This window comes from Bison bison, unplaced genomic scaffold, assembly GCF_000754665.1.
Source record: "Bison bison bison isolate TAMUID 2011002044 unplaced genomic scaffold, Bison_UMD1.0 scf7180017864061, whole genome shotgun sequence".
NCBI classification, from domain to species: domain Eukaryota; kingdom Metazoa; phylum Chordata; class Mammalia; order Artiodactyla; family Bovidae; genus Bison; species Bison bison.
In genome coordinates, this window is record NW_011494633.1 from 7,303,211 (window position 1) to 7,325,051 (window position 21,841).

Genomic DNA, 21,841 nt, shown 5'->3' on the forward strand with positions numbered 1-21,841 from the left:
ACCACCGCCCCCCGCAATTGCTCCTTTAGCTCTTTTCACTCCCACCTGCCGCAATATCTTTGATTTCCTTCCAGCCCCAGAGTTTATTCCCTTCCCTCCCCCAATCCAGATTTCGTCTTTCTCATTCTCCCTCCGCTGGCTGCAGTCTTCATCCCTACCCCCACCCCCGACCCCTTTTAAGCATTTCCTGGGATGGAAATGTTGGCAAAACACTCTTAGATATTAGAGATGAAAACTACGTACATATTTTACATATGCACATACAATTGATTTCAGCAAGGTTCTGAAGCCACAGAGCGTTTCTCAGGCTTCAGTCTAGAAGCTAGAAGAGTAAACGAAAAAAAAAAGCCCCAGAGCCCCCCAAACTCCACCACCTAAACCCGACCATTAGAGATATCTGATTTGAGGGTGGCAGACCCCTTAATTAGTTTTTGAGGATAATGCTTAATTGCGAAACTTTTTCATTAGTCTGTACTCATATAGGGTCCCTGGAGGCAAGACTTGAGCTGATGTTTGTGTGCATAATTTGTATTTTACACTTGACAGACACCAGAAGAAATAGAAAGATTGACAGTTGATGAAGACCTCAGTGATATTGAAAGGGCTGTTTATCTGCTCAGGTATTTCGTAAAGTCTTTTTGTGATAATTCCTTCTCTTTTCCTGTGGCAGCATCCACAAATGATTTCTGAAATGTCATGTTACTGTTATGTTCAGATTTACTTAACCACTTGAACAGAGTGCTTTGCATGCACAGCACTTAATTATGTCATAAATTAGATTTAGATGTGGGCCTATGAATTTCAGAACTGAAATCAACTAAGGTACCTAGCTTATAGAATATTGCTTGAAGGAGGAACAGAACAACTCATGGTTTGAGTTAAATCTTAAAAAAAAAAAAATTTTTGCAGCTTTGGTTGTGTTCACATAAGAGCTGGTAAATTTAGATGACAGTTAAGAATATCCAGTGATTAATTTTAAGTTAATTGTAGAGTTTGAACTTTATATGGTATTTACAGAAAAAAAAATCCGCCAATATGGTAGTTCAGTATTTTTCCTCAGGATAACCTGTTTATATTGCTTTTGCTATGTGCGCTTTATAATTTTGCCTAAGAGATTTTAAAATTTGAGTCTACACTCACTTAAGGTTCATCTCATAAGCTCTACAGAATTGCTTACGCCAAATGGTTATGACAATATTTATAAGATTTCTTTCAGCTATTTAAAAAATTGTGCTGTGGATTTAAGTTTAAAAGCTAATGTGAGCATTTAATGAATATATAAAAATACTTCAGAAATAGAAATTTTCCTAAGGTATTTTGTGTACATTGTTTTAACATTTTTCTTGCACATTTCTTTTTCCCCTTTTGGCAACTTAGTTTTCGCTTTTGTTTTCTGGAATCAGATTTTGAAAACTGGTACTATTGACCTCCTTGGAATATTTGCTATCCTTGTTTCCTTAGCTCAGGTCTGCTTTGCCAGTTTCAGGTGCTGGCAAGTTTCTTGTTCTTTTCTTGTTTTATAGATCATGTTTCTAGTCCCATGGTATTCTTTGAATTTTTTTTTTTTTTTTCCCCCTTTAAAAAAAAAAGCAACCCTCTCCTTGACTTCCATTTTCTTATTCTGACATCTTGGCTTCTGTTCTTATTTAAGTCAGAATTTTAGCATGCTTATAATTTAGACCATTCTCTTCAATAATTCTGTTACTTTAAAATGTTACCGGATCTTAGGCTTTATGTCGATGTTGTTTCCGTTCCTCTTTTGGTGATTTATAGTAGCCTGCTCTCATCATTTCTATTTATTTTATTATTTAAAAACATTTTTGTATTGGAGTATGCTGCTGCTGCTTTTGCTTCAGTCGTGTCCAACTCTTTGCGACCCTGTAGCGCGCCAGGCTCCTCTGTCTGATTCTCTGATTCTTCACCCCAGAATACTATGCCGTGCCCTCCTCCAGAGGATCTTCCTGACCCAGGGATCAAACCAATATCTGCATTGGCAGGCAGGTTCTTTACCACTAGCGCCACCTGGGAAGCCACTTATTGGAGTGTAGTTGATTTACAGTGTTGCATTAGTTTCTGGTGTTATCTACCTATTTATTGCAAAATAAAATGATTTTATTTATGTATGAATTAGCAGTATGTGTTTTTGATGTTTCATAGAGTCATTGATAATTGTATAATATTTGAAGTACTTTATTCCTTAATGATGAACATATCCAATATTGTGAACAGAAGTTGTAAGCATCTGCCTTTTCCCACAATTCTCTTGTTTGGAGTAGGCAGACAACTGGTGAAAATTGGGTAAGCTTCTTTTAGCATACAGCAGTTGATGATGTGAAGTCACTGCCTACTTACTCCTACTGAATCCTCTCCAGATAAACGCTGGCTTACAATTAGGAAATAGAGAGTCTTGCTCTACTTACTTGCGACAGCGGATACCTCATTCTAGGTATCTGTGACAAGGCTTCTTTTTGAGGATAGCTTATTTTCTGTTTTGCTTTTATTGTTAGCGAACCAGGTCGTCTAAATTGTCAGTGGTTCTCGGACACAGGACGTGAGTTTCACCCAATTCTAGAACTTACAAAGCCCTTACAGAGACAGATGGGGCCTCTCCTTCTTAGGCAAGAGAGTTTGGAAAGAAATCTGATACCTCCTTTAGTTTCTTGTGGCTCATCTACCTTGAAGGAGGTTTGCAAGGTGACTCCAAAGGCAAACACTAGTTTGGTTGTGCATGGGTCCTCCAGCCAAGTTCTTTTTTTGTATTCCTGCCATCTCACCCCCTCCTAGGGGAAAGTGGGGTTTCACCTTTAGGACAGCTTCTGAAGAGAGAACACGAGGCCTGCCTGAAAGGTTCTTTCTTCCCTGGGATTCAGGGGAAGGGTGTGGGATTGTCTTATGGACGTGTTCCAAACTTTGCCTCTGTTAAAGCTGTTAAAGCCTCTTGTCTCACGTATTGAGCCTTCTATTTTAAATGTAATGTATTCCTTTTTTTCCTATTTGTATTTCCCAGTGCTATAAAATCTAATACTGAGTTCTTTTTTTTCCTATGATTTTCAGGTTTATTTTTGAGTACATTACCTTTTCCTCTGTTTTAGATATTCTCTACCCAGAATTTTCCTCCTTGCTTTTGAATGTCAGATTTGTTTTTTTAGTTGTCTTATTTTTGTATATTACATCTATTTTGGAGATTATGCTACCTTAGAATTCAGATTCAAATGTGTAAATATCAGTAGGAAATGCTTTATATTAGTGGGGGTTCTGATAGCATTTAAACTGAATGTAGTGTCTAAAAAGGCATTATATTGGACTACTGTCCAATGAAAACCAGATTACACTGTTCATTATCTTACCCTAAAATATGACAGATCAATTATTAATGTTGTTTTCATAATTAAGTTTAGAACATTACACTATTTGAAGATTTGACACAGATGATTTTGTGGTTTTGCATAAATGGGATGCTGCTGTACCCGTCTGTGGCGTTTAGCTGTGAAGCAAAACAGCTTTCCTAATAGTCACAGCTTGTGGCTTAGTCAAAATCATATCACAACATCTTCTAGTTCTCTCCCTTTGTGAGTTTGGCATATGTTTTAGAAGTGTACTTAAAGCAGGTGGATGGATTTGTTAGAGAAGGGTCCTAAGTTTGTATACTCTGTTTTCATTAGGTAAACCTTTACTCACATATGTAATTTCCTGCCAGATAAATTTCAGATCCTTAATTTGGCATAAGTGACTCCATCTTAGCTGTGCAATGAGATGTCCCATTAGGGCTTCAGCTTTTCTTTCTAAAAGCTTGATTGAGATGTAGTTCATATGCCATTTTTAGTTGAATGGTTTTGTGTTTTCACACAGTTGTGGGTTCTTTACCACAATTTTAGAACATTTTCACCATATGCAAGATAAACCCTCTACCTATTAACAGTCACTTCCCTGTTGTGTTGGTACTTTTGCCCGGTCTTCCCAGCCTTTGGGAACCAGAAGTCTACTTTCTCTATGGATTTGTCTTTTTGGGCATTTTATGTAAATGAAATTATACAGTATGTGGCCTTTTCTGACTTTCTTCCCAAGGTTTTTCCTTGTTGTAGCGTGTGTCAGTGCTTTTTTTCTTTTTATTGCTGGGCAGTATTCCACCATAGGGGTACATCACGTTTTGTTTGTTCATTCATCAGTTGATGGACACGTGAGTTGTTTCCACTCAGTCTTTCCTTCTTGAAGCAGTCCTGTTGCTCTTTTCACTGTTACTCAGATACATCACGTTCATCCTTCACTGCTCTTCCCCTTCCCTGGAATACCTTTCATTTTATTGACACCTCTCCAGCATCTTCCATTGCCAGGATCCAGCTGTAGTCTTGAATCTTCCATAAGACCTTTCCTGTCTGCTGAAACCACATGGATCTCAGGCTTCTCTGAGCTCCCGTATCAGTTAGTGGCTGCATATCTTGGTATTCCTTAACGTAAAAGTGTGCATACATATTCTTCAATAGACTAAGCTCTTGGAGGGCAAGCTGTGTTTTATTGTTGTTGCTGTTTTGGTTCTTTCTTATTCTTTGCTGTGATATAAATATATACCTCTTAATGGAATAAGGTGTATTTATTTACTTGTGCATCCGGTCCCATCACTTCATAGGAAATACATGGGGAAACAGTGGAAACAGTGTCAGACTTTATTTTTCTGGGCTCCAAAATCACTACAGATGGTGACTGCAGCCATGAAATTAAAAGATGCTTACTCCTTGGAAGGAAAGTTATGACCAACCTAGATAGCATATTCAAAAGCAGAGACATTACTTTGCCAACAAAGTTTCATCTAGTCAAGACTATGGTTTTTCCTGTGGTCATGTATGGATGTGAGAGTTGGACTGTGAAGAAGGCTGAGCGCTGAAGAAATGATGCTTTTGAACTGTAGTGTTGCAGAAGACTCTTGAGAGTCCCTTGGACTGCAAGGAGATCCAACCAGTCCATTCTGAAGGAGATCAGCCCTGGGATTTCTTTGGAAGGAATGATGCTAAAGCTGAAACTCCAGTACTTTGGCCACCTCATGCGAAGAGTTGACTCATTGGAAGAGACTCATGCTGGGAGGGATTGGGGGCAGGAGGAGAAGGGGACGACAGAGGATGAGATTGCCGGATGGCATCACTGACTCGATGGACGTGAGTCTGGGTGAACTCTGGGAGTTGGTGATGGACAGGGAGGCCTGGCGTGCTGCGATTCATGGGGTTGCAAAGAGTCGGACACGACTGAGTGACTATCTGATCTGATCTGATTTACTTATGTTAAGATGACCAAAAAATGCCTGGTGAATTCAGCAACTTTTGATTTTTTTGTTTTGTGGGCCATAGATTCAGATTTAGGGTGTATACTATTCTACCATTTACTGCCCGTGTGACCATGGGCAAGTGATTTATGGTTGTTAAGTCCTAGTTTTTTTCATCTGTTAAGTGGAAAATGGTAATTGGAGCCCCAGACACCAAATGGGAACCCAGTTAATATGAGTTTCCTTCTGTTTCCTGTGCCATGTTCCTAATTCCTTACTACTTACCTGCTCAAGGTACATTTCAGATTTTTAAAAGAGGATAGCAGTATTAATTTTACCTTCTAATAATCAGATAAAGTAACAGGCAAGTAAAGTATATCAACAGGTTTGTGATAGATAATCTATTAGCTTCCTTTGCTAATAGTATTTTAGATACATGGTATTTTTAATAATTAATTATTATTTAGTTTTGGTTGCATTGGGTCTTTGTTGCTGCTCATGGGCTGTCTCTAGTTGATGGGACCCACTGCTTGTTGTGGTGCAGGGGCTTCTCACTGCAGTGGCTTCTCTTGTTGCAGAGCACGGGCTCTAGGCTCACAGGCTTCGGTAGTTACAGCACGCAGGCTCAGTGGCTCTGGCTTACAGGCTCTAGAGTGTGGGCTCAGTAGTGGCACACAGGCTTAGTTGCTCCACAGCATGTGGGATCTTCTTGGACCAGGGATCGAACCCGTGTCCTCTGCATTGGCGGGTTTGCCTCTTTACCACTGAGCCACCAAGGAAGTCCCCTTTGCTAATAGTATTTACTAGAATCTTTACATATTATAATTGTTTTAAACTGATGACAAGATCAGCCTGTTTAAGCAATATTTGCTATTTGTATTATGCATTAAATGTGCTTTGTTAATGTATCTAAAGTAACTTTTATGTTGCTTTCTTTTACAGTCACTTTAAAACCATCTGTCACTTTGCACTGTGAATTTTAAAAAATTTTGCACTTTGCCTTTTAGGGATAGTCAAATAAAGTACATCTTTAATTAGGAGCTTTTTCCCTTCTGCGCTCCCCCCTTTTCCCCCCACTGCCCGCCTTTTAATTAAGAAAATAGTAAGTTCTCCCCCTAGTGAAAGCACAGACTGAGAATTCTGCCAAATCTGAAAATAAAATCCTGTAAACTGTGGCTGTTGCTAATCACATCCTGGGAACTCTTGCACTCAAGACTAGCACAAGGCAGCAATGAGACCATGAGGAAGAAAGAACTCCAGTAATTAGCTTTGCTACTGGCTTGCTTTTTGTTGTTTTATCTTTAAAAAGTACTTATCCCGTTTGCTAGGCAAATGGGAAATGTGTGAAAACTGCCTTTGTATGCTCGTATTTCCAAGAGCTTCTATACCATCACACTTCTTTTGCCTTTACTATTGTCTTGATTTCTTTTCATTTTTGATGCCTTTTGCCATTTAGTACTGTTTTGGTGAGGTGGGGTGCTTATGGGGTGTGTGAGAGAGACAGAGAGAAAGTGTGTGTGTGTGTGTGTGTGTGTGTGTGTGTGTGTGTGTGTGTGTGTATGTGTGTGTGTGATGAGGGTGGAGGAGGTGGGTCTTGAGTAGCCAGGATTGCTTACCCAGTTTTCTCCACTGTTGTACATAAGAGACACATCACAACTTTTAATACCTCACAATTGAGATGAATAGTTGGTAATTCCTGGAGTTGGTTAATGTGGGGAATCATAAAATTGATACATACTTTCAGTATTTCATTTTAGTGTAAAAAATACATTTGTTTGCCAGAGTTTTGTTGTAGATCCATTGCCTTTTGAGTCAGGGTGTGCTTAACACAGTTCATAATCCTTTTTCTTGCATAAATACTTCCATAATACATTTACAGTGTCAAGGTCAGGTCTCTTTAAAGTTGAGAATTTAAAGATGCTTTTGAAGCAGTCTGAAAGCCTGTTTTAGATTTTTATGATCTTTTTTGCTCATCTTTTGCAAGTTGTCTTGTTCTTCCTAATTCAATAACAGTTTTCTTTGGCAACTTATCTTTGAGTTTTTCTAAAACTTTCAATTTAGTTGTCATAGAAACGACTCTTTGCATTCATATGTTTATGTAATATTTAATTAAATTATGTAATTTCAGTATCAAATAAATTGGGATAAACTGGTCTGAGAACAAACACAGCTGACTCTTGGTTACAGCTCACCTGGCTAGAACAGAAGCGTGTGGGTATTTCACAGAGCTGTCTATTAGCTCTAAGCTCTCAGCTTGCCTTTGCCAGGGAAGTGGAGAGTGTTGCTTAGCTGAGAGTCTTCTAACACCTTGTTGAGAGATATACGATCCCTTTTCAGAGCATGCGCTGTGATGGCCTTGCTTTATCCTTGGATACTCATAATATTCCTCTCTTGTCTCTGTATTGAGTTTGGTCTATGGTCTGGTCTATTCTTCTTTAACCGCTCTGTTCTAAAAAACAAAATAATGGATTAAGAATCTCAGTTAAAGAAGTACTGTCATAAACATATAGTTTGTTTTTTAAAACAAACTTTTGGAGGATATGCAGAAATGAGCTCACATCATAAAATACACAGCTTGTTATGCTTTCACAAGTTAAAAAACACCCCTATAGCCGGCATCCAGATTAAGAAACAGGATGTAACCTGTTGTCTAGTTGTGTTAGCCTAGCAGCCTGTCTTGTACCCTTCCCAGTTTCCCCCATTCCCTGCAAAGGCTGTCGACTATCCTAACATCTAACAGCATAGATTAGTTTGCCTGAGTTTGGGCTCAATATAGTAAGAACCATGGAATATACAGTTTTTTGTTTAGCTACTCTTACTCAACCTTTTAGAAAAGAGATTTGTTCATACTGTTGCATGGAGGAATAGATTGTTCATCCTCATGGCTGTGTGATATTCTATTATATGAACATACCATATATACTCTTGGTGGAAATTTGTTTTCAGATTTTGGCTGTTATGAATAATGCTGCTACAGACATTCTTGTACAAGTCTTTTGGTGAATATACACATGCATTTCTTTCTTTTTTTTTATTTTATTTTTTTTACACATGCATTTCTTTTAGTTATGTTCACAGACGTAGAACTCCTGGTCACAGCATATGCATATGTCCCGCTTAGAAGATACTGCTAAACCATCTTCCCAAGTGCTTGCACAGTTTATACTGCTTCCAGCAGTGCATGAGTGGTCTCACCCTATGTTTTTTAGGAAACAAAAGTGACAAACTTTGTAGTACAGAAATTTCTAGTATATCAATAATGAACTACCTATGTAATAGCCCATATAATTATCTGTTATTCTGTATCTGATTTACTTATGTCATACAACTTTTTCTTTCCATGTAAGAGAGTTTCCATGAATTTTTACACTTAGTTTTTAATTGTGCTAGATGGCTTGGCTAGGAGACTCTTGGTTATTAGAAGGTCTTCTTTCAAGGGTGCCACCTCTCGTCGCTGTGCTTTTTAATGATTCCAAGGGTCCTATTTTTAAAAAATCATCCAAGTTATCCAGTGTGAAAGTGATGCACAGATTTCTTGCCTTTGTGCATGGAAATTGGAGGCATCTTCATTTTCGCATCCTAGGATAAGCAGGATTACTGTTTCACATATTCAGAGGCGTACATAATGGATTCCAGCTGTATGTCTTGCATCATCGCTGAGGCCTCGTTACTTAAGTGCTTGGCAAACCCTGAACTCCCTGTTTTGGAAAAGTACTAGGTCTCTGAATCTAAGGGGTTTGGAGATTATTTCCCATCTCCTTTTGCTTATCTTTTGCTATGAGAACAACGATGGGAGGCATCTGTTTCTTTTTTTCCTATTTACTGGAGCTTCTGAAGGCTGTCTGTGACATCAGTGGAAAGCAGAATGCTTTCATGGGATCTGCAAGAAAAGCTTAAAAATAAAGAGTAAACTATTTTCATCAATGTAAAGGTGACCCGTATAATGTCATTGGGAAGACCTAGAGCTTAATAACAGGATGCAATTGTGAGAGATTTGAGCAGTTTTCATCTTGTTAACATAGCTGTTTTTGATCCCTTATTTAAATACCTACATGTGGGACTTCCCGGGTGGCCCAGTAGCTGAGCCTCTGTGCTCCCAATGCAGGGGGCCTGGGTTCAATCCCTGGTCAGGGAGCTAAATCCCACATGCCTCAACTAAAGAGTTCAGATGCCACAATGAAGACCAAAGATCCCACGTGCTGTAAGACCCATCACAGCCATATAAATAAATATGAAAAAATAAATATAAATAAATAAAATACCTATAGGTTTCTATGAGAAAATATACTATAAAGTAATGCTAAAACAAATGCTTGTATGAAGATTCAAATAAAATGCAGGTTAAGTTCTGTAACTGCAATGTACCTATATTATGGCATATAGATGTGTGGATGTTATAAATGTATATATATGTTTGTGTGTGTATATATTTATTTTCATGAACAATTAGTTCATACTGACACTTGAGACGTAGCTAAGTGAGGCACAAGGAGACTGAATTTTGTCCCCAAACTTATCTAATTAGTTCCCAGTAAAAATTGGGGGTTTTATTGCTTTACTCCCAATCTTGTTGTATAGTGGTTTCTTAGTAGTTACATTATTATTTAAAGTATTGACTCAACTAAGTGGTAAAAATCATAACTCTTAGAATTAGGGTCACATGAAGGGAATTAAGGGCTTCCCCAGTGGCTCAATGGTAATGAGGAGTGCAATGCAGGAGGCCCAGGTTCGATCCCTGGGTAAGATCCCCTGGGGGAGGGCATGGCAACCCACTCCAGTATTCTTGCCTGGAGAATCCCGTGGATGGAGAAGCCTGGCGGGCTACAGTCCATAGGATCACAAAGAGTCGGACACGACTGAAGCAGCTGAGCATGCACGCGTGAGTGTTTCAGTGATCTTTAAATTTATACCTCTTTCAACATAGATATTTTGCTTTTTGCAATATCTTTTGCTGGCCATTGTTGGCCACCAGGTGTGAGAGGCAGGGAGAAAGTGTTCATTCTTAGTTCTTCACAGTCACCACCTTTTTGACTTTATAATATTGGTATGTAGTAATGATGTCAGAAATAATAGCAAAATCTATTATATTCTTGTATGCAGATGTGTCTTACAGTGTAATTTCCCCTCCAAATCAGAGATGCTAATAATGGAGAAGATTTAAAATGCAACTAGCAATTACTTTAGAATAAATTTTATGAATTTAGGTTGTTGTTGTTGTTCAGTTCTAAGTTGTTTCCAACTCTTTGTGACCCCATGGACAACTGCAGCACGCCAAGCTCCCCTGTCTACCACCATCTCCCTGAGTTTACTCAAATTCATGTCCGTTGAGTTGATGATCCTTTCTAGCCATCTCATCCTCTGCCTCTCCTTTTCCTTTTGCCTTCAGTCTTTCCCAGTATCAAGGTCTTTTCCAATGAGTTGGCTTTTCGCATCAGTTGGCCAAATTATTGGTTTCAGCTTCAACATCAGTCCTTCCAATGATATTCAGGGTTGATTTCTTTTAGGACTGACTGGTTTGATCTCCTGGCTATCCTAGGGACTCTAAAGAATGTTCTCTGGCACCACAGTTTGACAGCATCAATTCTTCAATGCTCAGCCTTCTTTATGGTCCACGTCTCACATCTGTACATGACTTTGGAAAAACCGTAGCTTTGACCATACGAAACTTTGTCGGCAAAGTGATGTCTCTGCTTTTTAATGTGCTGTTTAGGTTTGTCATAGCTTTTCTTCCAGGGAACAAGTGTCTTTTTTTTCCCCATGACACTCTCAAAAGATTTGTATTTCATTCAAAGAGACAGCACAACAGCAAACTGGGAATTCAAATTAAAATACAAGATATATCATCAGAGTATGGATAGAAATTTTAATTTCATGGCTGCCCTCACCATCTGCAGTGATTTTTGGAGCCTAAGAAAATAAAATCTCTCACTGCTTCCAGTTTTCCCCTGTTTGCCATGAAGTGATAGGACCAGATGCCCTAATCTTAGCTTTTTTTTTTTAAAAATTAATTTAGCTTAAGACACACAAAATATTTATTGAGTACTTGCTTTGTATTAGGCATCTCCTGGGGAATGAGTGGCCTTGTACCAGCAAATACTTGTGTTCAAGGAAGTATTGATACTTGTATAAGGAAGCAAACACACTTTTCTTAAATTTTAGTAGAATAGAAGTCATCTCTAGTTAATAAGTATGTTGGGCATTGAGAAGGCAGTATGTAGTGTCAGAAATACTTTATATTAAGACATACCAGATTTATTCTCCGAGGCCGAGACTTGCTCATTTATCTATTGAGAAACCTAGGCTAAGTTTCTTATTTGGGCTCAAGCCTCCTAATCTAAACTGGGAATAATAAAACCTACATTGTAGGATTGTTAAGAAGATTTGGGAATGTATGTGGAGGGCAGAATGCTTGGTGTAGAGTCTTGTTCAGTAAAGAATAATTGTTCTTGGTCTTTTAAATAAACTGCTGGCAGTTCAGAACATCCTTTACTTTGGATGTATAGGAAAATTCCTATCCAGAGAATTCATGTAGTTATAAAATCTTGTCTCCCAGATGGTGCCCCTTTGCAGTTAATCCTCCACCCTGAGCCTGGGCAACAGATGATCTGCTTTTTGTCAGTATACTTCAGTGGCAAATTCTCCTGTTCTAGAACATAGGCATATGTTTTCCTATCTCTTGGCTAATGCTTGAGAATGGAATGCTGGTTATTGGATGAGTATATATTTTTTCATTCAGTTCTATTGAGGTATAATTGATGTCAAATAACTGGCACATACTTCAACCATACAGTTTGATGCATTTATATACACACATGTGTATATATATATATATATGGGCTTCCCTTGTGGCTCAGCTGGTAAAGAATCTGCCTGCAATGCGGGAGACCTGGGTTCAGTCCCTGGGTTGGGAAGATCCTCTGAAGAAAAGGCTACCCACTGCAGTATTCTGGCCTGGAGAATTCTATGGACTGTATAGTCCATGGAGTCGCAAAGAGTTGAACATGACTGAGTGACTTTCACTTCATATATATCTACCCCCATAAAAGCATCATCACCATTAAGATAATGAACACAGCCGTCACTCCTCTGTGTAGTTTTGTGTTCCTTTGTAATGTTCTTTCCCTTCCTTCTCATTCTTTCCCCCGCTCCAGGCAACCACTGATCTGCCTTCTGACACTACAGATATGTTTTCAATTTATAGAATTTTATAGAAATCAATCATATAGTAGCTACTTTTTCATCTGGCTTCTTTTTACTCAACATAATTTTCAAGTTCATTCATGATGTTGCATGTATCAATGGTTCATTCCTTTTTATTATTGATAATTCCATTTTAAAGATATAGTCCATTTTGTTTATGCATTCACCAGTCGATGGAGATTTGGATCATTTCTAGTTTGGGGGTATTACAGACTAAGTGGCTGTAAACATTCATTTACAGATCTTTGGGTGGACATGTGCTTTCTTTCCTCTGGTGAACAGCTGGAGAGTGGAATGGCTGGGTATATAGTAGGTACAGTGTATTCTTAAACTGCTGAACTGTTTCCAAGTGATTGTACACTTTTACATTTCCACCAGCATTGTATGAGAGTTTGGACTGCTCAATATGTATACTTACTGATACTTGGTATGAGCCGTCTCTTTTTGGTTTTAGGCATTCTGGTGGTATTACCAGTGCTCTAGAGTAGTGGTAGTCATTGTATTTATAATTTGGATTTCCCAAATGATCAGTGGACATTGAGCATCTTTACATGTATTTGTGAGTCAGACACATATATCTTGTTTGGTAAAGGTATATTTAAATCTTTTGCCTATTTGTTGGATATGAGTGCATGCCAATTTGCTTCAGTCATGTCCAAATCTTTGCGACCCTATGGACCATAGCCCACCAGGCTCCTCTGTCCATGAGAGTCTCCAGGCCAGAACACTGGAGTGGGTTGTCATGCCCTTCTCCAGGGGATCTTCCCGACCCAGGGATCGAACTTGTGTATCTTAGTTTCCTGCATTGGTAGGTGGATTCTTTACCACCAGTGCCACTTGGGAACTCCCTTTAGTTGGGTATGTGCTTTGCAAATATTTTCTGCCAGTCTGTGGCTTCCTTTTTAATTTTTCTAAGTGTACCTATCTTTTAGAGAGCAAAGTTTCTTTGCTTTGCTATGGTCTAATTTTGTTGAGGTCTAATTTAGTGATTTTTTTCATTATAGTTAGTGTTTTTTGTGTTATATTTAGGAAATCTTTGCCAAATCTGGGTCATTAAATTTTTTCCTATGCTTTCTTTCAGAAATTTTGTGGTTTTAGCTCTTGATTTTAGATTTATGATTCATTTCCACTTCAATTTTGTTTGTGGTATAAGGTAAGTGTTGCGGTTAATTTTTTTCCTCCCACGTAGCTATAGCATGTGGTAGAAAAAGGGCCAGAATCAGGGGACCTGGTGTCTCTGCAGTCACATTCAAGTCACTTAAGTTCTTTAAGCACTGTTTCCTCTTTACTCCAGGTGATATGATGAGTTGTTGTTGTTCAATTGCTAGGTCGTGTCCAGCTCTTTGCCACCCCATGAACTGCATCATGCTAGGCTTCCCTGTCCTTCACTGTCTCTCTGAGTTTCCGCAAAAGGGTCCATCTTGCTTTAGCAGGTGTCTTCAGTTCTAAGAAGATAAAGAAAAGATGTTGAACCTCGGTTATTTGCTCCACTAGGCGGTGCTAATGGACATCTATCTAAGGGATCTTCACCTTGGATAGGTGAACAGTTTCAGAGCTCTTTTTAAAAGGTCATTTTTGAAGAAGATATTCATAATTCAGGAAAGTGCCTATGTTTCGTTAAGGAGTAGATGTAGTAGTGTTATAATGAATCTGAAAATACTGTTTTGTTTTTATTTTTATTTTTTTACCAAAAGCTGTTGGAGTACAACAATATTTTCTTTAAAGAGTTCTGTAGATTTGGTTTGAATATGTTTGGGGCAGATTGAAAGTTATATGGCTAGCATAAAAATATTTACATATTCAGGTGAAAAATCAGGCTGAGGAGTCTGATGAGTTTAGAATAGTCATGAAAATTCTCTTGGAAACAAGCTTCCAAGCTGCATTTGCTTGGAAATAACTTTTCGTAATAAACATACGACCTATATTTCCTTGCGTAATGGACATTCTTGAAGGGGAAAAGGACTCGCAAAAGTCCAGCATGGGAATGTGGAGGAGAAGGCATCTCCCCATGTAGCTCTGATGATAGTGGGGATGGAGAGAGATGATTTACACCTGTGGTTGGTATGTATGCATATCTCGCATAGTTTTCCAGTTGTTTGTGGGATTTTTCCAGATATCTTCCTGTTTCTAGTCTAATTCTGTAATGGTCACAGACAGCACTTTGATGTCATTTCTTTTAAATATACTGAGGTTTGTTTTTTGACCAGAGCATGGGCCAGTCTTGGTAATTATTCAGGTGTATGAATATGTATTCTCCTGTTGTTGGGTGTAATAGTCTATCAATGTCAATTGGTCAAGTTGGTTGATATTTTTCAGATCTTCTATATCTCTAAGAATATTTTCTATTTGTTCTACTATCTAAAAAAGTAGAATATTGAAGTCTCTAACAGATCTGTCTACTCCTTCTTTCACATATATCACTTTTACCAGTAGTTCGTGTATTTTGATTTTTGTAATTAGTGTATATACTGTTAAGGTTGTTATGTTTTTCATTGAAGTAGTCTCTCATAGCTATGTAATGTTTGTCTTTATCCCTAGAAATATTCCTTGTTTTAAGTCTACTTTATCTGATATTAATATACTCTTTCCAGCTTTCTTTTGGTTAGTGTTTACACAGTATATCTTTTTCTACCCTTTTACTTTTTTAAAAAAAGGTTTTTAAATTTTGGAATTATTTTAGATTTCCAGAGAAGTTACAAAAATAATTACTGTATGCCTATTACCAGTTTTCCCTAAAACTAACATCTTTACATATATTTGTCAAAACTGAGAAATTAATGTTGGTACAATACTGTTTACTAAGTGCTAGACATTGTTTGAATTTCACCAATTTTTTCACTAATGTCCTTTTTTCCTGTTTCAGGATCCAGCCCATGATATTGCATTTAGTCATAGCTCCTTAGTCTTCTCTTGGCTGTTACATATTCTTAGTCTTTTCCTTGCTTTTCGCAATCTATAGTTTTAAAGAGTACTAGTCAGGTATTTTGTAGAATGCCCTTCAACTTGTGTTTGATGTTTTTCTCATTGTTAGATTGGAGTTATAGACTTTTAGAAAGAGTGTCATAGAGGCATAGACATGCCTGTCTCATCCTGTCATTTCAGAGGTACTTGACATTAGTATGACTTATCACTGGTGATGTTAATCCTGATCACTTGGGTTAAAGTTGTATCTGCCAGATTCCTCCACTGTTTCAGTGGTGAGAGAGGACCTTTCAGCCTTGCTCCTGGTCTTAGGGTGAAAACATTCAGTCTCTCATCGTTAGGTAAGATGTTGGCTGTAAGTCTCTTAATACCTGTGTGCCCTGTCGTGTCTGACTCTTTGTGATACTATAGACTGCAGCCTACCAGGCTCCTCTTTCCATGGGACTTTTTAGGCAGAAATACTGGAGTGGGTTGCCATTTGCTCTTCCAAGGGATCTTCCTGACCCAGGGATTGAACCCACATCTCCTGCATCTCCTGCTTGGCAGAAAGATTCTTTACTACTGAGCAACCTGGAAAGCCTCTAATAGATTATCATTAAGTTAAGGAAGTCTTTTCTATTCCTTCCTAATTTGCTGAGAGTTTTTATCATGAATGGGTATTAAATCTTGTTGAATTTTTTTTCTGAATCTATTGATAATATACATGACTTTTCTTTTTGAGTCCTTTAATATGGTGAATTACACTGATCAGCTTTCAAATGATTAACCAGCCTTGCATTCTTGGGATGAAATCTACTTGATGAATTTTTCTTTTTGTGTTTCTGGGTTCTATGTGCTACAATGTTTTTGAGGATTTTAACATCTATTTTAATGAGAGAAAACTGGTTTGCACTTTTCTTATATCTTTGCCTAGTTTTTGGTTTTAGAGGAATGCTGATGAAATCACTTGGGAGGTGGTTTTCTATTTTTCTGGAAGAGATTATCTAGAATTGGTATTATTTCTTCCTTAAATGTTAGGTAGAATTCACCCATTAAACCATCTGGGCCTGGAATTTTATTTTTGAAAGGTTTTAAACTAAAAATTCTATTTATTTAATAGATATAGTGCTATTGAGCTCATTTATTTCTTCTTGAGTGAGTTTTGATAGTTTTGGATACTTAACTCTGTTTTATCTGCATTATTGAATTTATGGGCATCAAATTATGCTATGCTAATATTCCCTTTTAATGTTTGTGGGCCCAGTAGTGATGTGCTACCTATCTTTTATTCTTGATCTTGCTAATTTGTGTCTTCTTGCTTTTTTTCTTGTTTAACATGGCTAGGGGTTTACCAGGTTTTTTTTGTTTGTTTGTTTTTTTTTTTGTGGATCTTTTCAAAGAACCAGCTTTTGGTTTCATCATTATTATTATTAATATTTTCCTGTTTTCAGTTTCTTTGATTTTATTCTAATGTTTATTATTTCCTTCATTCTCCTTGTTTTGCAGTTAATTTTCTCTTCTTTCTCTAGTTTCTTAAGGGGAAACTCAGGTAATTGATTTTTAGAATGTTCTTCTACTCTAATGTGTACATTTTTAATGCTGTAAATTTCCCTTTAGCTGCATCCTACAAATTTTGATATGTTGTATCTTCATTATCATTTAGTTGAAAAAAATTTTAATTTATCTCAAGATTTCTTCTTTGACTCATGAAACTCATGAGTCATTTAGAAGTGCATTATTTCATTTCCAAATGTTTGGAGATTTTCTGCATACTTATTTTGTTAGTGATTTCTAATTTAGTTCCATTATGGTTTGAGCATGTACTTGGCCTGACTTCTCTGACCTCTGCTTTTTCCCCATTACAGCTCTGACTTCACTTCCTACTATTCTCTTCTTCACTTGCTGTGTACTCCAGCCATCCTTGCTGTTCATTAAATATACCAAGTGCACATTACCTCAGTGCTTTTGCACTTGCTGTTCCTTCTGCTTTAATGTTTTCTCAAATATCTGCATCGCTAGCTCTATCATTTCCATCAGATCTTTCCTGATTTGGGTTGCCTACTTATCTAAGATAAGTGGCACCAGCATCAATACTTACTGTCGCAGGTTTAAAAACGTAGGAATATCCCTGTTCCTCATCTCTGCTATTTAAGCTGATTAAATCTTTCATTTACTAAATAGGAACATTCACGCGGCTTATTGTAGTTTACTGATAGACACATTAGTGAGAAAACATTTGTTTAGTCAAAATGATTTTCAAATATTGGATTAGCAGAAACTTGTTGGAGGGTCAAAAATCCCAGCATTTTACTCATTTCTTTTGGTATACAGGTGGGTAAGTAGATGTGGCTTCCTTTTTTTTTTTTGCTCTTCAAGAAAAATATTTCTTCATGTTCTAGAATGACATATGTTTTATTGGTTAGCTCTATATGTAAATATGGGCTTACCTGGTGGCTCAGATGGTAGAGATTCTGCCTGCAGTGTGGGAGACCTGGGTTTGATCCCTGGGTTGGGAAGATTCTCCTGGAGGAGGGCTTGGCAACCCACTCCACTATTCTTGGCTGGAGAATCCCCATGGATGGAGGAGCCTGGGAGGCTACAGTCCATAGGATCACAAAGAGTTGGACACGACTGAAATGACTCAGCATAGCACATACATATATATAAAATCAGGCTTCCTAGGTGGCACTGTGATAAAGAACTTGCCTGCCAATGTAAGAGACATGGGTTCCATCTCTGGGTTGGGAAGATCCCCTGGAGAAGGAAAGGGCAACCCACTCCAGTATTCTTGCCTGAAAATATCCTGTAGAGAGAGGAGCCTGGCGGGCTATAGTTTGTGGGGTCTCAAAAGAGTTGGACACGACTTAGCGATTCAACAGCAATGTTTATTAGTCTCTAGACTAATTAATTTTATGTTTCTTTTTATTTGGCAGTGAAAGCTATGTACAGCAACTTGAGTTTTTCTTTTAATCCCTGTTGCTAAGAAACAGAGCACAGTACTAACCAGCTGTGTGACCTTAGGAGCATCATTTAACTCCTCTGAATTCTGTCAGTGAAGTGAGGGAGCTGAACTAGTCATGCTGCTGAGACTCTTTCTTGCTCCGTGACTGTAAACTTAACTCTGTGCGCACCCTAGTTATCAGCTTTCCTCACGTGGTTAATCGGAGAAGGCAATGGCAGCCCACTCTCGTACTGTTGCCTGGAGAATCCCATGGATGGAGGAGCCTGGAAGGCTGCAGTCCATGGGGTCATAAAGAGTTGGACACAGCTGAGCGACTTCACTTTCACTTTTCACTTTCATGCACTGGAGAAGGAAATGGCAACCCACTCCAGTGTTCTTGCCTGGAGAATCCCAGGGATGGGGAAGCCTGGTGGGCTGCCATCTCTGGGGTCGCACAGAGTTGGACACAACTGAAGTGGCAGCAGCAGCAGCACGTGGTTAGTACATTTCTCTGCTCCTTCAAAAGAAGAAAATATATGTGTGAAATTAAGTTGTTATTAAGGAACTCATGAGCGACTTTAGTTTCGTTGTTTTATTTAAATTAGATTCTTGCTTTGTAGAGGTAGTATCCTGACTGTGGCAATGACTAGCTCGTTAACCTTGAACACTAACTAGCTGGCTAACCCTGTGGTGCTGGCGAAGACTCTTGAGAGTCCCTTGGACAGCAAGGAGATCAAACCAGTCAATCCTAAAGGAAATCAACCCTGAATATTCATTGGAAGAACTGATGCTGAAGCTGAAGCTCTAATACATTGGCTACCTGATGAAAAGAGACTATTCATTGGAAAAGATCCTGATGCTGGGAAAGATTGAGGGCAAGAGGAAAAGCGGGCAGCAGAGGATGAGATGGATAGATAGCATCACTGACTCAGTGGACAGGGGAGCCCGGCATGCTGCAGTCCGTGGGGTCACCGAGTCAGACATGACTTGGTGACTGAACAACAGCAAGCCTTGAACTACTTCCATAGTCTCTGTGGATGCTGGTTTATTCATTGTCGCAGTGTGAGGGATTGAATTAATATGTATAGGCCCTCTTCAGCACCATTCCATCATATCCTGTTGTTAACGTCACGGAAAAGGATTCACTATTTCACGCAACTTTTACAGATTGATTTTGGGTTGACCAACGAGCTTTTACATTTTACAATGATTTGTTTGTATTTCTCCTGATGTGGTGCCCAATTTACAGTAGCATCAGTCAGAGGAGCAGACAGGGTCTATGTATATTATGTTAGGGACTCTCCTTATACTAAATCTGCTGCTGCTGAGTCGCTTCAGTCGTGTCCGACTCTGTGCGACTCCATAGACGGCAGCCCACCAGGCTCCGCCGTCCCTGGGATTCTCCAGGCAAGAACACTGGAGTGGGTTGCCATTTCCTTCTCCAATGCATGAAAGTGAAAAGTGAAAGTGAAGTCGCTCAGTCGTGTCTGACTCTTAGCGACCCCATGGACTGCAGCCTACCAGGCTCCTCCATCCATGGGATTTTCCAGGGAAGAGTACTGGAGTGGGGTGCCATTGCTTTCTCCATATACTAAATCTAGAAGTGTCATATTCTCCTCTTCCAGACTTAGTATCTCTCTGACAGAATTTCCAAACCGGTGGCTGTAGCTTGGGCTTTTCTTCCTGCCTTTGGGCCAGTATGTCTGCCAGGTGCTGCCACCACCACCACGTCTCTACCAGAATGCCTTGCTGGCTTTTCAGACTCAATGTGCCCAAAACAGAATTCTTTACTTTTTATCTAAATATGCCTGTACTTGTCACTGGAGCCTGACCATCCTTTTAAATTGTGCTGGAGGGAGACCTGGGAATAATCTTATACTCTTCCTTTTTCTCTCAGTCATTAGTTTTGTATTAAGTCCTATTGATTTTATTTCTGCAAGAAGGCATTCCTTCCTTGCCACTCTAATTCAGATACACAGAATCAGAGTGCTTTGTTTTTATTGTTTTCTATTTCCAGAGCACAGTGACTGTAAAATACTGAGAGATCAGTAAGCCTTTATGAAATCATTGAATAAATCCCATCAGCCTGGGACCTTGGAACACACTGTTCCTTCCACTCTCTCATTTGTCGCTGATTCGTGCTCATCTTTCAGGGCTTGACTTTTCAGGGAAGGCCTCCTTGACCTCCATACCAAAAGTGTTCTTGATAGTACTGTGGACTGTTCCTTAATGGGTCTTTGCATACTTAGCATGACTTCATTGATTTTTTTTTTTTAACCTGTTCTTTGACTATGAAGCTCTAACAGGGCAGGGTTTGTGTCTGTCTGTCTATCACCATGTTCCTGCCAGGGCTCACCTCGGAGTCCAATATGTGATAAGCACGCAGTTCCGTATTTGTTGTCTGATACTTTCTCTGGCTAGATGTAAAGAATCATTAGATTGTGCTGGCGACTCCAGAACGAGTGCCTGGTCCCCAGCAGCTCTTGAATAAACACTGAATTATTAAACATATCAGCCCACCCATCTTCTATAGGTTAAGTAATCAGGTCTCCTCCCCTCCCTAGGATAGCTATTTATCATCCTTTCTTTCTGCAGGTGCCAGAGATTTGGCCTTATTTTCTCTGTTTCTCTGTCTTTAAAAATAGCTGTCAGTTACTATTCTGTTTTTCTCCTGGGTTCTTAGCTTCTTGGATTGGCTGATACATAAACCCAGTTCTCTTAGCTAGTCCCTTTCCATTGCTCTGTCATATATCTCTATATTTTTTAAAAGTATTTTAAAATGGATTTTTTACTACCATCTGTTAATGGGGACATTAAGAAGAATAAAGGGAGATATTACAATGTTTCCAGGAATCTTCCAAGTTTGTAAAGTTATTCTTGAACTCATGTTTTACATACCTTTCAATATTCCTGTTATAGCTCAATATTTAGGGCAGATGTTGGTAATCTTCCCTTTTACTCTTTGCAGAACACTGTAGAACAGTGATTTTCAAAAAAATCTTTTTTACCATGATTCACAAGTAAGGAATACATTTAAAAATTGTGACCTAGTATATACATATATGTGTTTGTGTGTGGGAATTAGTATATATATATAATTGCAACTAAATTTTAACAATCATTGTCCTTCTATGTATATCAAATTAAAAACATATCAAAGTTAACATGCAATATTATCCTGTTAATACTGAAATATAATATGGAAAAAAAACCTGAATAAAGAATACATAAACAAAATAAGAAAAAATTTATTAATGCGGCAGATATGTTTGCTCCTTGATAAGTTCATTCTACCCTAGAACAAGTGAGGAAAATGCTCATCTTGTATACTGTTGTGAGACTTGATGTGGGCTGTGAGGGAGAGAGGAAAGGTTAGAGTAATTCTAAGACATATCCACGGAGAAGCAGAGGGCAGTTTATACCTCTGTGGTTAAGAAGAGGGAGGGGAGTCATGAGCTCAGGTTTTCATATGTGAAATTGAAGAGCCATTTAAAATGAAATGTTCTCTTTATAAGTTGTGGTACTGCTGTAGTCAGAAGATTGTCTCC

The 21,841-nt window shown here is 38.5% G+C and overlaps 1 protein-coding gene across 1 annotated transcript in view; it reads left to right on the forward strand.

Moving 5' to 3' along the window:
• The first annotated feature begins 440 nt into the window (after positions 1-440).
• The window catches only part of PPP4R4 (protein phosphatase 4, regulatory subunit 4), a 102,137-nt gene continuing 80,736 nt past the window's right edge, over positions 441-21,841 (forward strand). Inside the window, exons 1-2 of the mRNA XM_010836266.1 lie at positions 441-467; positions 547-620. Of these exons, the coding sequence (XP_010834568.1) occupies positions 441-467; positions 547-620 (101 nt within the window). The remainder of the gene's footprint in view (positions 468-546; positions 621-21,841) is intronic.